This window comes from Rhinatrema bivittatum, chromosome 2, assembly GCF_901001135.1.
Source record: "Rhinatrema bivittatum chromosome 2, aRhiBiv1.1, whole genome shotgun sequence".
Taxonomy (NCBI): domain Eukaryota; kingdom Metazoa; phylum Chordata; class Amphibia; order Gymnophiona; family Rhinatrematidae; genus Rhinatrema; species Rhinatrema bivittatum.
Window position 1 is genome coordinate 485,845,750 of NC_042616.1, and position 15,139 is coordinate 485,860,888.

The following is a 15,139-nucleotide window of genomic DNA, read 5'->3' on the forward strand; positions in this document are numbered from 1 at the left end:
CTGAAAATCCAAGTACACTACATCTACCGGTTCACCTTTATCCACATGTTTATTAACTCCTTCAAAAAAGTGAAGCAGGTTTGTGAGGCAAGACTTGCCTTGGGTAAAGCCATGCTGACTTTGTTCCATTAAACCATGTCTTTCTATATGTTCTGTGATTTTGATGTTTAGAACCCTTTCCACTATTTTTCCTGGCACTGAAGTCAGGCTATCCGGTCTGTAGTTTCCCGGATCGTCCCTGGAGCCCTGGAGTCCCCTCTGGGGACCAGAGAGAGGGATTGGCTCCCTTTCGAGTCATGGCTGTAAGAGGCACGGTCAACGTAGAATAATGGTGAATGAATGATCTGTAGTAGTTAGTGAACCCTAGGAATCTTTGCAGAGCCTTAAGACCAGTGGGTTGTGGCCAGTCCCAAATACTCTTGGTTTTTTACAGATCCATCTGGAACCCTTGGCTGGATACCACACCTGGTGAAAGGAGCATTTTTCTGATTTGGCATATAAGCGGTTGTCTCAATCTCTGCAGAACATCAACGACGTCCAGTTGATGGCTCTGGAGATCTTGAGAGAAGACCAGTATGTCCTCTAGGTATACTACTACACAGCTGTAAAGCATGTCCCTGAAGATTTCATTCATCATGTTTTGAAAAACGGCCGGGGCATTGCAAAGGCCAAAGGGCATGACTAAATATTCAAAATGGCCATCGCGGGTATTAAATGCCATTTAATACCTGCGATGGCCATTCGTCGCCATGGTGTATCCAGACCAAGTTGTATGCCCCTCTGAGGTCCAGTTTAGTGAATATTTTGGCCCCTTGGAGCCTATCAAAGAGTTCAGAGATCAATGGCAATGGGTAGTGGTCCTTCATAGTGATCTCATTTAAGCCATGGTAGTCTATGCACGGGTGAAGGGATCCATCCTTCTTTCCCACAAAAAAGAACCCAGCTCCAGCAGGAGACTTAGAAGGCCAAATGAGGCCCTTCGCCAAGTTCTCTTGAATATAATCGGACAGTGCCTTGGTCTCCGTCAGAGAAAGTGGTACACCCTTCCTCTGGGGGGTTCAGTGTTGGGTAATAAGTTTATGGTGCAGTCAAAAGATCGGTGAGGTGGTAAAGTGTCCACCGTTTTCTTAGAGAATATGTCTCAATAAGAGGAGTACTGCAGAGGGTAGACCTGGAAGAGATGTGGTGGTGGTCAGGCATGGCATAGGAGTCACAGCCTCTAGGCACTTTCCATAGCAGGAATTGCCCCATTGGGACAGTTGCAGGGTGCTCCAAATGAATTGCAGTGTGTGCATTTGTAACCATGGCAGTCCGAGTACCACCGGGTGTATTGCCTTATCTAAAACCAAGAAGGAAATGGTCTGCATGTGCAGAGATCCAGTGCGGAGTCGGATAGGTTGAGTGGAATAGGTGTCTTTGCCAGGTAATGGCTTGCCATGAATTGATGACAATAGCAGAGGTGTAGGTGTCCGAATGGTGGGGATTTGTAGGTGCTCCACGAGTTGTCTGAGTATAAAGTTCCCACCGGCACCAGAGTCCACCAGGGCTAAAGTGTGGAATTCAAGGCTATCCAAGTTAATGGAGACTGGGAATGTCAATGGAGGAGATGGAGAGGTGAGACCTAGGAGGAGTCCTCCGGCGCATCCTAGGTCTGAGAGTTTCCCAGACAGATAGGACAAGAGAGCACAGCGTGCCCTGGCTGACCGCAGTACATGCAGAGGCCTAATCTTTGCCGGTGACGTCTCTCTTTAGCAGATAAGTGACTGTGGCCCATTTGCATGGGTTCTTCTTCCTCGATACTGGGTGTGGGAGTAGTCTGGGTGACCGGTGTTGGGCGAGAGCGCGGGACCCCCGAGGACATCTTCTTGGGCCCCTTAGTCTCCTGGGATCGCTCACGCAGGCGACGGTCAACGCGACCAGCCAGGTCAATGAGAGAGTCCAGAGTCTCAGGGAGCTCACGTGCAGCTAATTAATCTTTGATGCATGAATTGAGACCTTCCAGGAATATAGCACGTAGGCAACCCAGATCCCAATGTAATTCCAAGGACAGAGTTTCAAACTCAATCACATACTCAGTTAAAGGTCTGGTTCCTTGCTGTAGATGCAGGAGTGCAGATCCAGTGACAGTCTTGCGAGCGGGATCATCAAATACAGAACGAAATAGGGCAAGGAAACCTGTCAAATCATTGAGAACTGGATCCAATCTCTCCCAAAGGGGTGATGCCCAGGCCGGGGCTTTCCCGTCCAAAAGGGACAAGATGTACATAGTTTTGGACACTATGTCCAGAAAGTAGGTAGGTTGCAGCAAAAAGTATATACAGCATTGATTCAGAAAGCCCTCCATAACAGGGGATCACTTGTAAAATGAGTAGGAGCTGGCAAGGGAATAGAAAGCCATACAGGCAGTGCCTGTGAAGCAGAAGTGGGCTTGACAGGCGTCGAGGCAGAGTTCAGCCGAGATCTTAACTGATTGATGGCATTGGCCAAAGTCTCTAATACCTTTTGTTGCTCTGAGATCTGTTGGACCAGGCCAGGGATGGCCTGGATGGTTGAGACCTGAGCCGGGTCCATGGAGTGTTACGCTCTCCTCCTCCAGAGGGGAGGAGTTAGCAATCTGCTGTCGCTCACCCCGCCAGGAGGGTGGAGTTAGCAAACTGTTCTGCTTTTCTCCTGAAAGGGGGAGGAGTAGCAATCTGTCATGATCTGCTCCTCCAGAGGGGAGGAGTTAGCTATCAGTAGTGCTGACCCCGCCAGGAGGGCAGAGTTAGTAATCTGTTAGCGAACTGCTGTTAGATGCTCCTGTAAAGGAAGGAGGTAGCAATCTGTTATGGATCAACTCCCCAGGGAAGAGGAGTTGGCAATCTGTTCTATGACACTCTTCTAAGGAGAGGAGCTAACAATAGGTATATTGTACTTCGCTAATGAGATAGCAATCTATCATGCCTCCGCTACGGAGTTGCAATCTGTTATATATAGGCTGCTGGCAAGTTCCATAGAAAGAGAAGGTAGCTATCTATATAATACTTCCGTAAGCGGTGTTAGTGGTCGGTAGTGGTTGGCTCCCACAGAGTGATAGTAGTGTAAGGAATGACCACTTGGAGGAAATGGTGAATCCCTGGGCCGATGGCAGATGACAGCGCCCCCAGGAGGAGATCCTGAGAGGAACCACTGGCTAGGCTAGAATATGAAGTAAACACAAATAGTTCTTTATTAAGCTGGAAGCTGGACCACCAGTGGTGGCAGTAGTGAGATGTCTGGTAGGGCTGAAGACCTTCTAATACTGGAATATAATTTCTGGGTCGCTGAGCTGTAGAGAGAGACTAGAAGTAATGAGTAGACAAGGTATACTGGATATAAGATGGTACACTCACAATAGTAGATGTCTGCAATGGTCTCTATGCCACAGAGAGTCTTCAGTATATTCAGGAACAGGAGCCGCAGGCGAGCATTGGTTCCTCTAAACAGTCTGTAATAAGAACTCACAATAGCTGTATATGAAATGGCTTCTAGAGTAGAAGAGAGTCTGTAAAGGATTCTAGGAACATGGGCCCTCGTGGAGCAAGTACCGGTTCCTATCTGCAATCTTGCCAATATAACTCTCGATCTCCATACCTGCGATAACGTCTTGAACGGAAGGGAATCTTCAGAGCTATAGGAATGTAGGCCCTCGTGGAGCGAGTACCGATTCCTATCTACAATAGAACTCACTGTGTTCCTGTCTGCAATCGCTTCCAGGCAATGAGGAGTCTTCTGAGTATTCCGGCAATCTGAAATCAAGAAGAGAGAGCGGAGCCCCCATGGAGTGGGTACTCCTGGTAAGTTTGAAAAGGCTGAGCAGTGGAGAAGGATTCCCCTGGCTGACTCGGATCATTGTTGCAAGTATCGTGGACTGCCAAAGCAAGTCCTGTTGGAGTTCCTTGCTAACTCGTTAGAGTTTAGCAAACAAAGACCTTTTAAAGTGAAAATGGTTGACGTCACTATGGGGGACGCCCCCGAGGTTTGCGCCCTTGCTGGTACAAAGTCTGGAGCGCGTGAGAGCACCCTTACGTCATCGGGAACATGGCGGATCCGTAGCGTCAAGCCAACCCGGGGACACCGGGACCAAGAGGCAGGGAGAAGCCGCGGCTGCAACTGTTTGTCAGAGCCGAAGGGAGTCGCTCCCAAGGTAGAGAGGGTGGAGCGAGGGGCGAGAAGAGGCACGAATGCAACATGGAGTAAGCAATCTGTTATAACTTGTAAGAGTGTGAACCCTGGGCCATGGTGAGAGGTGTCTCCACCCACAGGGAGGAGCCCGATGAGCCTCACCATTGGTAGGCACGGTCCCAGTGGTGTCAGACACAGCTGTGGAATAGAGTCTTTATTAAGAGAAGAGAAAGGCACAGCCCGCGGAGCGGGAGGTGCTGTATAAGAATAGTTCTAAGCAAAGGGGTATACCCAAGGGTGATACCTCTGATGTGAAGATCCGGTAGTGGCCCGCAGAGCGGGGTACACCAGGAAGTCTCACAGTAGTGTAGAAATATCTCAGACTTGTAGATCCGGTAGTGGCCCGTGGAGCGGGGTATGTCGGAGAGGTGTCTCAGTAGTGGTAATGAGATGGTAGTCCGAGGTGCAGGAACCCTGATGAGGGTCCTGTAGCAGGGTGCGGTAATGAGCTGCAGCGCAGGGTAAATCAGAGTGGTTTCTCCTGGGATGATGCGGTAGTGGCTCGAGGCACGGGATACACCGAAGAGGATCCCAAAACGAGGTTTGGTATAGTTGAAGTCCGTAGTAGTAAGATACTCACAGGAGTTAGTTCCAGGAGGGGTCCCGGGGAACGAGACAGATAGATGTCCAAGGCAAGATGGCCCTCCGAGGAACGGATAGCCAGAGACGAGGAAGGGCCTCCGAGGAGTGGGTACCGAGTGTCTCATGCCAAGTGTAGAATCTGGAACCGGAAGGCCAAGGATGGAGCGGAATTCAGCAACGAGGGAACTCCTTGCTAACTCGTCAAACCGAAGGGCCAGCCAGCTTAAGTACAACAGATGGATGACGTCATCCGGAGGGGACACCCCTGAGGTTCTTGCCATGACATGTACAAAGGTAGCCCATGCGTGCGCGCGCACAATTAGCTAATTCCTGAAACAAGATGGCGGTCAGCAGTGCCCACACTGTCCCGGGAACGCCAGGCTGGTCGGCAGTGGTTGGCGGAGACCGCCATTCTTCCAAGAGATGACAAGGCAGCAATGAAAGAGGTGAGTATAAGTGGTCGCAGCTGTCTGCGACTGACAGGCATAACACTATGCTTTACCTACCCTCCCCTCATCAATCGATCTCTGAATCTTTCACCAATCCCAAGATGCCCCCCGCTCTCCCTTCAGTCATCCCTTCTTTGTGTCTCCCTATCCTCCAAACATCTTTCCTCTGGCTCATGCCTCCATCACCCTTCTCCAGGCAACACATGAGAGATAGTGCAGGGACTGTAAAAGTAATGTTGCTGTCCGTCCGCATGACTGTCCCACCTTCTCATTCTTCTGATCTGCATACATTTCTGTCCAACCAAGGAGTATGTAGCACAGCAGAAGCGGAAGAGGTGGAGCAGTCTCAGAGACAGACAGCGGCAGCATTTTTATCATCCCTCCACTGCCACTCTCTTGTGTCCTGCCCCAGCCTAGTGACCTAGTACTCTGCACAGCACTTAAGAATAGTTACTAATTAATAAAGACTTTCACCCAGTATGTGCCTAGGGAAAGCGTCCCTAGTGAGTTGGGCCCTATTATACTTAAGGGGGCAATTTTCAAAGTGTCCACCACATGAGCAACAAAGACCGTGTGTGCTGTTTTCCATACTGTACTTTCTCTCTGAAAAGTGGCGCAGGTAGAAGGTGCGCACAGTCCCTTGTACCTGCTTTTTTTTTAGTAGAGTTTTGCTTGAAGTGTGCATCATGTGGATTAGGACATTTCATCCACGTGCCATTTTTCCTCCTCTCCTGACCTGACCTGGGAATGCCTCCTCAATGCAGCCAGTGTGGTTGAACTGCATTGAGTAGAGGGCAGTTTTCAGACAGCTGATGCACATTAATTTCCCCAGGCTGTCCGGTCGCACTTTGCAGATTTCTCCATTCCAGAGGTTCTTTCAGAAGAATCTCTGCCCTAGGGTTCATGCACAGCCTGTGACAATATATCCTCAGTGTTCCCCTCCCACATGAATCCCTGAGTCAAGATATAAAATACAGAAGTTCCAGGCAGAGGTTTATTGTGTGCTCTTCGAAGCACCATGTGGTTTCAGAGCTAAGAGTGTGCTTCTCCATGGCCGAGCTAATGCATTTATGGCATAGTATGCGCATTACCTTGAGGTCTAAATGAAGGAAGTACATTTGATGCATGTACTGAATCCCTTCGCAGATCTGTTTAATGAATAAGATGGTATCCAGTTCTGTCAAATTGTAATTTTCATTGATAATTCTGTCAAAGAGCTCTCCACCATCCACACTGTTGAGAAACAGAAAACATGTTATTGTGCTAAAATGAAATTGTCTATGGGACAAGGCTGTGCCACCGAAATGCTCGTCTAAAAACACCTGTTAACATGAGATCGAACTAACCTCACTCTGCATATTGAACATTAGAAAACTGTTGCTTATGCTGAATGCCACTTCCAAAATAATTAAAGCAACATGCTGCTAAAACGTTCACTTTTGTAGCCACCACCCTGCACTACAAAATTTTAATCTTGGCTTACACATGTAAATTTTATTTTATACCGACAGCAAACTTTAAGTAATGCCATCTTAACCACATACTTGTTATCCGTAACTTTTCCAAGGTTTGGTTCGATGTAAACCGGTGTGATAAGAATATTTGTCTTGAATGTCGGTATAGTAAAAAGATGTAAATATATAAATAAATGACTAGTCCAATGGATTTCAGAAAGGTTAAGCTTTTCAACCTTCCAGTGCCTTTATCACGTCATCCATGGTGTAGGCTCACTTCCACAGGGTCTGTGACAGCCATCATAACATTTCTTGCATCCCACTCTTGCCACACGCTTGGATTATGAACATGGGAAGGCACAGAATTCCTTCACCTCTTGGGTCTGTTTCACATCCCTTAATTCATTCAGGTGTTGATGCAGAGCTTTTGCAGCTGGTGGATTATCATTTGCTTAGAATGGGTCACTCCTGGGGGAATTCTGCGCCACTATGCAGCACAGAATGTGCACAGAACTCGCTTCTAGTGCAGAGTTTTGAACGTGTGTGTAGAACTCTGGCCACGCAGGACCTGAAGGAAGAAGCACAGGGGTGACTGTGCGGACCCAGAAGAAAGAGTGTGCTGCAGTCAGTCCGTGCAGCCCCTGAAGAGGAATGTGCAAGGGGCAGGAGTAGAAAGAGGAAGTGAAAGGGCAACGCACATGGGCCCTGAAGAAAGAAGCTGCAACAGGCAGCCTATGTGGCCCCTAAAGTAAGAGATGGCATTGTTTCAGGCCGTGCAGGCTTGGATGGAAATGGAAGTGTGAGTGCTATGGGGCAGAAACAGGGTGGGATGGGGGGAAGGAAGAAGGGAGAAAAAGTGAGCCAGTGTGGGAGGGAAGAAACGATAATGGAGCTGTGGGGTCAAGTCTGGGGAGAGGAGAGAACTGAGGAGGATCAAGCCAGGAGAGGGGAGAATGGAGATGACTCTGAGGGAGGGGGGATGGCCTGGGGAGGGGGGGTGGCTGAGGGGGATGGAGCCTGGAGAAGAGAGAGTGGGAATGCAGTGGGTGGAGCCCAGAGGAAGGGAGAGGATAACATTATTATTGTGGTGAAGACTGAGTGGGGAAGCAATGGGGTTGAGGCTGAGGGAAAAGATGGAGAGAGAGAGAGAGAGAAGGTGGTGGTGGTGGTGGGGGAGGGGTTAGAGCCTAGGGAGAAATGGAGAACTAGGAGAGTATTGAGCCAAGAGGTGAGAGGGTTGAGTCTGAAGGAAAAAGAGAGAACTAGGGAAGGGTTAAGATTTGGGGTGAGGATCTCAATCCTGCAAGGGAGGGGATGTGACAGAGATGGGGAGAAAGAGAACTGGGGAGAAGGATCAGGCCTGATGGTGGGGAGAAAGAGAGAAAGCTGTGAGTGTTGAGCTTGGGTGGGGCAGGAGAGAGTTATGGTGTCGAAGCTGTTGGGGGGGGTGGGGAGGGGAAAGAGCTGGTATAAATGAGCCAGTGAGAGGGAGTTAAAAAAGAAGCTTGATACATCAAGCCTGAGGGAGGGGTCAGAACTTATGGTGTTCAGTACAGTACTCCTGGGGGGATTCTGCACAAATATGTTAAAAATGTATATTTTTAATAACTTTTTTATATTGCATTTTACAAAGACTGGGATTATATTGTGTAACTTTCATATAAAGTATGCCAAATTTTGCCGAATTTGTAATTTTTCTGTGCAGAACATTTGATCTTTTTCTGCAAAATTTCCCCAGGAGTAATGCCTATTTTTTTATTCACCAAACTCGGGGAATAATCTTTGACCAGAAGTTTTCCTAACTTCCAGATTTGGGGCACTTAATCTGAAGCTTTATGGGGGAAAATGCCATTCGGTTCAGGCCCGGGATGCATTACTGGCATCCAAGAAGGGGGATCACTGACAGTCAACTGTGTTCCGAGAAAAGCTGGGGAAAAGTAGTACCCGAGCCCAGCAGATACTGCGGTGGCAAGATGATGTCAGTTCATACTCGTTTATGTTTAATGCGTTCATTTCCATTTTCAAAGGATAGCAGTTTCAGTGTTGCAGTATTTTTCTCAGGAAGGAACACAAGAATTAAAAGGAGGATGGGAGAAAAGAGAGAGAGAGAGAGAGAGACATACTATTCCATGATGAGCACAATGTCGTTTTTAGACTCGAAGGCGTCGTAGAGCTGCAGGAGGTTGACATGTTTCAGCTGGTTCATGACATAGATCTCATTCTTCACTTCTTCCTGTGAAGAGAGTCAAGCCTGGTCAGCTTCATGCTGGTGCATCACTAGGTGGGGAAAAGGGATTAAGATTTCACATTATAGTACCTACCTTTTCCTTAAAACCTCTGGCTTTGATGATTTTTGCAGCCAGTGTAAGGCCAGATGATTTTTCTACGCAATGGTGCACTTGACCAAATCTTCCACTGGAGAAAGGAAAGAAAAAAAACCAAAACAAAATGTGCAGGCGTAGTTCTTGTTTCTTCTGCATTTAATTTTGTTTTGTTGTGTGCCCGGTGTGAGAAACAGGTTTTCTGCTACGAGTTTCCTAACACAATAGCATTATTTCTCAAAGGCATACAAAATTCATTTCAGTGTGGATAAACAGTATAATGGCTGGAGTAAGCCATGGAGGAAGTCATTTTGTTACTTATTGGTCCGAGTGCTGTGGTAAACCCACAATAAAATGGAGAGAGAGAGAGAGGTACATATAGCACTCCTCTCCATGCACCTGTCTGTGTGTCACAATGAGGCACTCTCTTACCACCACTGCTATGCTGTCGCCCAATATCTGACCTTTCATAGTCTGTCATTTAAACATTGCCATACTGGAAATATTTTGGAACTGTCATCCATACATACAACAAAAATGAGTGTATTGCTCTTCATTGCACTTTTTTTTTTGCACGCTGCATGTGCAATAACAAGAATATGTATTTATGTGGCAGCATCTCACTGTAGTTTACAATTTGATTCTTCGGCAACACAGAAACACAAATGCAGCCATCTCTGACTCATATATATATATAGAGAGAGAGAGAGAGAGAGAGAGAGAGAGGTCAATATTCAAAGCGCATTCTGTTCTATTTAGCTGGATAAGCGGGACTTATGCGGCTAACTAGCGGCCGCTGAATACGCACCGAGATCATGCAGAATTAAAACAGTTATGATGTATATAAACACGTTTTCTGATGCTTCAGGTAGAAGTAAGGGTGTACACCTCTATCTTCTGATTTACAATAGTTTACTTCCTGCTTCGGGGAGCCTTTTTTGGCAAATGAAAGTAATTGTAACAGAATTTAATGTTGTAAATTTTTAGAGGTGTCACTGTTCTCCTGATATTTTCTTCCCCCCAATTAACTGATTATATAACTTCTCCAGGTCTCTGATGGTTATGACAGAGTACAAAGAGGAAAGAAGAACAAGCATAGAGGAGAAACTGGAGGATGAAGCTGGCCGCCAGCTATGGGACAGCTGCTCTAATTTATTGCCAGGGATACATCTGAAGCTGTGGGGAAGACGAGCTGCAGGAGAACGAAGGTCCCTGGAAGCGGAGTCCTGTGAAGTGAGACAGCCAGAATTATAAACACCTGCCCTAGCCAGGTGGCTTAAACAGGGCAGGACTTAAGAGGGGAAAAAAAAAGCAAGAGGAGCTGCAGCCTGGTGCTCCTTTTCCCTCCCCAGAGCAGAAAAGACCCCCACGGGGTCTGAAATTAAAAAAAAAAAAAAAAAAAAAAAAAAAAGATGCTTGGGCAGACAATAGTGGGAAGGTTTTCCTCCCACAGGGGCTGTAGAGACTATCTGAAGCCTCAAAGCTGACCTTGAAAGGCAGCCAGTGAGGCCTTTACTCTGTAAGGCTACAATCTTAAACTGACAGAGGGATAAAAGAACCAGGAAGGAGGAGCTGGACCAACTTGTTGACCCAAGAAAGGATAACAGGTACAAGAACTGTGACGGGCAGGCCTGGGGGCTGCTATGGCCAGGGCTGACCCTTGTGGGGGTGCGGGGCCTGAGGCAATTCAGCTGGCGCAGGACCCCTCCCCATTCAGAATGAAGAGCGGGGGGGAGATCCCTCTAAGATCTTGAAGAACAGGCAGGCAGGCACTGTTTCTCCCGGCCTGGTGCTGATGTCTTCTCCGTGCTGTTTACCACACTTCCTGGCCTGCCAGCGCTCCTGAGGAAACGCTAGGAGTTGGGGGGCAAGGTTACCGCAATAGCGCAGGGCCCGGGCCAGTCACTCTAATTTGCCTCTCCACCTACGGATGGCTCTGGCTGTGGCTACCGGGTTACCTTAGGCTGCTCTCCTACAGGGGCAGAAGAGCAGAGGCAATTCCCACAGTAACCATTCAGTCACAAGGGGCTCTGGGCAAGGAAGAGACAACCGGAGCTTATCCTACAAGACAACAAAAGCACTCCCTCCTCCCCCACCAACACACGCTTCAAGCTGGGCTAGTGTGCAACAGTCAGAGGTCCAGGCTCGCATCAGTCAGAATGCTGAAATGCGTTTGTGTATCATTCCGCCATCACATTATACCACCCACTAAGAAATGGATTCAGAAAATAATTCCTAATATGGGGGAGGTGGTCAATTTTCAAACAGCCATTTACCCGGGTAAATGGCTATCTACTAGGTCAAAGGGTTTTTTGTTGAAAGCTGCCCATCCTGCATGGAGGTAAAAAGTAGGTGCATTGTTCCACAACACATTTACTTTCACCCACATTTCCCATGGCAGGGTCAGGCTGTGGGAGGCAACCCCGCCCATAGATTTACATTGGCAAAACCACACGTATTGCTGTGGCCAGAAAAAGCCAGTGTGCATCTCTGTGAGTATTTTTGCTTCCTTGGCCAGTTTTCAAAGGAAAGGCATGCTCCTACTTTCCCGTTCAGAACTGGTGTAAAACCCTCAGTTTTAAAATTGGCCATAAAGTGTATGTCCTCATGAAAATTAGGCTGTAAAAAAAGAAAAATAACAGGGACCTCATGCCTATAGAATCCACCTCATACCCCCAGTATTAGCCATTACAGTACTTCTGTTATAACAATAGGAGCCTGTTACTCCTGGTTGGTGGGAGAGCACCAACCAGATGTAGCAGGAAAGGATCCTGTAGCAAGGACCTGCTCTCTAGGTGATGCATTGTCCTTTCGCACTGAGGATATCTCCCCAAGGCCTACTGCCCAGGAGGGAAGGGTTAGGTCGGCCGTCATAGTTGGTGATTCGATTATTAGGAATGTAGATAGCTGGGTGGCTGGTGGGCGTGAGGATCGCCTGGTAACATGCCTACCTGGTGCGAAGGTGGCGGACCTCACGCGTCACCTAGATAGGATTTTAGACAGTGCTGGGGAGGAGCCGGCTGTCGTGGTACACGTGGGCACCAACGACATAGGAAAATGTGGGAGGGAGGTTCTGGAAGCCAAATTTAGGCTCTTAGGTAGAAAGATTAAATCCAGAACCTCCAGGGTAGCATTCTCTGAAATGCTCCCTGTTCCACGCGCAGGTCACCAGAGGCAGGCAGAGCTCCGGAGTCTCAATGCGTGGATGAGACGATGGTGCAAGGAAGAGGGATTCAGTTTTGTTAGGAACTGGGGAACCTTTTGGGGAAGGGGGAGTCTCTTCCGAAGGGATGGGCTCCACCTTAACCAGGATGGAACCAGACTGCTGGCGCTAACCCTTAAAAAGGAGATAGAGCAGCTTTTAAACTAGAACAAAGGGGAAAGCCGACAGTCGCTCAGCAGCGCATGGTTCGGAGAGATGTATCTTTAAAGGATACTAATGATGCACTAGAATTAGGGCATCCCGACAGTGAGGTTCCAATAATTAGAAAAGTAGTCCAAATGCCTGTAACTAAAAACTCACCTGAGCTAAAAAATTCTAACTTATCCCTATCAATTAAAAAGCAGAATAAAAATACAATCAAAAAACAAACTTTGAAATGTTTGTATGCTAATGCCAGAAGTCTAAGAAGTAAGATGGGAGAATTAGAATGTATAGCAGTAAATGATGACATAGACTTAATTGGCATCTCAGAGACATGGTGGAAAGAGGATAACCAATGGGACAGTGCTATACCGGGGTACAAATTATATCGCAATGACAGAGAGGAGCAGTCGGGAGGAGGTGTGGCGCTTTATGTCCGGGATGGCATAGAGTCCAACAGGATAAACATCCTGCATGAGACTAAATACAAAATTGAATCTTTATGGTTAGAAATCCCTTGTGTATCAGGGAAGACTACAGTGATAGGGGTATACTACCGTCCACCTGGTCAAGATGGTGAGATGGACAGTGAAATGCTAAGAGAAATTAGGGAAGCCAACCAAATTGGTAGTGCAGTAATAATGGGAGACTTCAATTACCCCAATATAGACTGGGTAAATGTATCATCGGGTCACGCTAGAGAGATAACGTTCCTGGATGGAATAAATGATAGCTTTATGGAGCAAATGGTTCAGGAACCGACGAGAGAGGGAGCAATTTTAGATCTAATTCTCAGTGGAGCACAGGACTTGGTGAGAGAGGTAACGGTGGTGGGGCCGCTTGGCAATAGTGATCATAATATGATCAGATTTGATTTAATGACTGGAAAAGGAACAGTGTGCAAATCCAAGGCTCTCGTGCTAAACTTTCAAAAGGGAAACTTTGATAAAATGAGAAAAATTGTTAGAAAAAAACTGAAAGGAGCAGCTACAAAAGTAAAAAATGTCCAAGAGGCGTGGTCATTGTTAAAAAATACCATTCTAGAAGCACAGTCCAGATGTATTCCACACATTAAGAAAGGTGGAAAGAAGGCAAAACGATTACCGGCATGGTTAAAAGGGGAGGTGAAAGAAGCTATTTTAGCCAAAAGATCTTCATTCAAAAATTGGAAGAAGGATCCAACAGAAGAAAATAGGATAAAGCATAAACATTGGCAAGTTAAATGTAAGACATTGATAAGACAGGCTAAGAGAGAATTTGAAAAGAAGTTGGCTGTAGAGGCAAAAACTCACAGTAAAAACTTTTTTAAATATATCCGAAGCAGAAAGCCTGTGAGGGAGTCAGTTGGACCGTTAGATGATCGAGGGGTTAAAGGGGCACTTAGAGAAGATAAGGCCATCGCGGAAAGATTAAATGATTTCTTTGCTTCGGTGTTTACTGAAGAGGATGTTGGGGAGGTACCCGTAATGGAGAAGGTTTTCATGGGTAATGATTCAGATGGACTGAATCAAATCACGGTGAACCTAGAAGATGTGGTAGGCCTGATTGACAAACTGAAGAGTAGTAAATCACCTGGACCGGATGGTATACACCCCAGAGTTCTGAAGGAACTAAAAAATGAAATTTCAGACCTATTAGTAAAAATTTGTAACTTATCATTAAAATCATCCATTGTACCTGAAGACTGGAGGATAGCAAATGTAACCCCAATATTTAAAAAGGGCTCCAGGGGCGATCCGGGAAACTACAGACCGGTTAGCCTGACTTCAGTGCCAGGAAAAATAGTGGAAAGTGTTCTAAACATCAAAATCACAGAACATATAGAAAAACATGGTTTAATGGAACAAAGTCAGCATGGCTTTACCCAGGGCAAGTCTTGCCTCACAAATCTGCTTCACTTTTTTGAAGGAGTTAATAAACATGTGGATAAAGGTGAACCGGTAGATATAGTATACTTGGATTTTCAGAAGGCGTTTGACAAAGTTCCTCATGAGAGGCTTCTAGGAAAAGTAAAAAGTCATGGGATAGGTGGCGATGTCCTTTCGTGGATTGCAAACTGGCTAAAAGACAGGAAACAGAGAGTAGGATTAAATGGGCAATTTTCTCAGTGGAAGGGAGTGGACAGTGGAGTGCCTCAGGGATCTGTATTGGGACCCTTACTGTTCAATATATTTATAAATGATCTGGAAAGAAATACGACGAGTGAGATAATCAAATTTGCAGATGACACAAAATTGTGCAGAGTAGTTAAATCACAAGCAGATTGTGATAAATTGCAGGAAGACCTTGTGAGACTGGAAAATTGGGCATCCAAATGGCAGATGAAATTTAATGTGGAAAAGTGCAAGGTGATGCATATAGGGAAAAATAACCCATGCTATAATTACACGATGTTGGGTTCCATATTAGGTGCTACAACCCAAGAAAGAGATCTAGGTGTCATAGTGGATAACACATTGAAATCGTCGGTTCAGTGTGCTGCAGCAGTCAAAAAGCAAACAGAATGTTGGGAATTATTAGAAAAGGAATGATGAATAAAACGGAAAATGTCATAATGCCTCTGTATCGCTCCATGGTGAGACCGCACCTTGAATACTGTGTACAATTCTGGTCGCCGCATCTCAAAAAAGATATAATTGCGATGGAGAAGGTACAGAGAAGGGCTACCAAAATGATAAGGGGAATGGAACAACTCCCCTATGAGGAAAGACTAAAGAGATTAGGACTTTTCAGCTTGGAGAAGAGACGACTGAGGGGGGATATGAT

General features: G+C 46.5%; 1 protein-coding gene across 4 annotated transcripts in view; it reads right to left on the minus strand.

Moving 5' to 3' along the window:
- The window catches only part of MYLK4 (myosin light chain kinase family member 4), a 278,506-nt gene that overhangs the window by 21,566 nt on the left and 241,801 nt on the right, over positions 1–15,139 (minus strand). For 3 of the 4 annotated variants that reach the window (XM_029590534.1, XM_029590535.1, XM_029590533.1), the window contains 3 exons: positions 9,010–9,103; positions 8,812–8,921; positions 6,326–6,467 (listed from right to left, as the gene is read on the minus strand). In XM_029590534.1, the coding sequence (XP_029446394.1) occupies positions 6,326–6,467; positions 8,812–8,921; positions 9,010–9,103 (346 nt within the window). The remainder of the gene's footprint in view (positions 1–6,325; positions 6,468–8,811; positions 8,922–9,009; positions 9,104–15,139) is intronic. The other variant, XR_003854695.1, reaches the window with a different exon arrangement.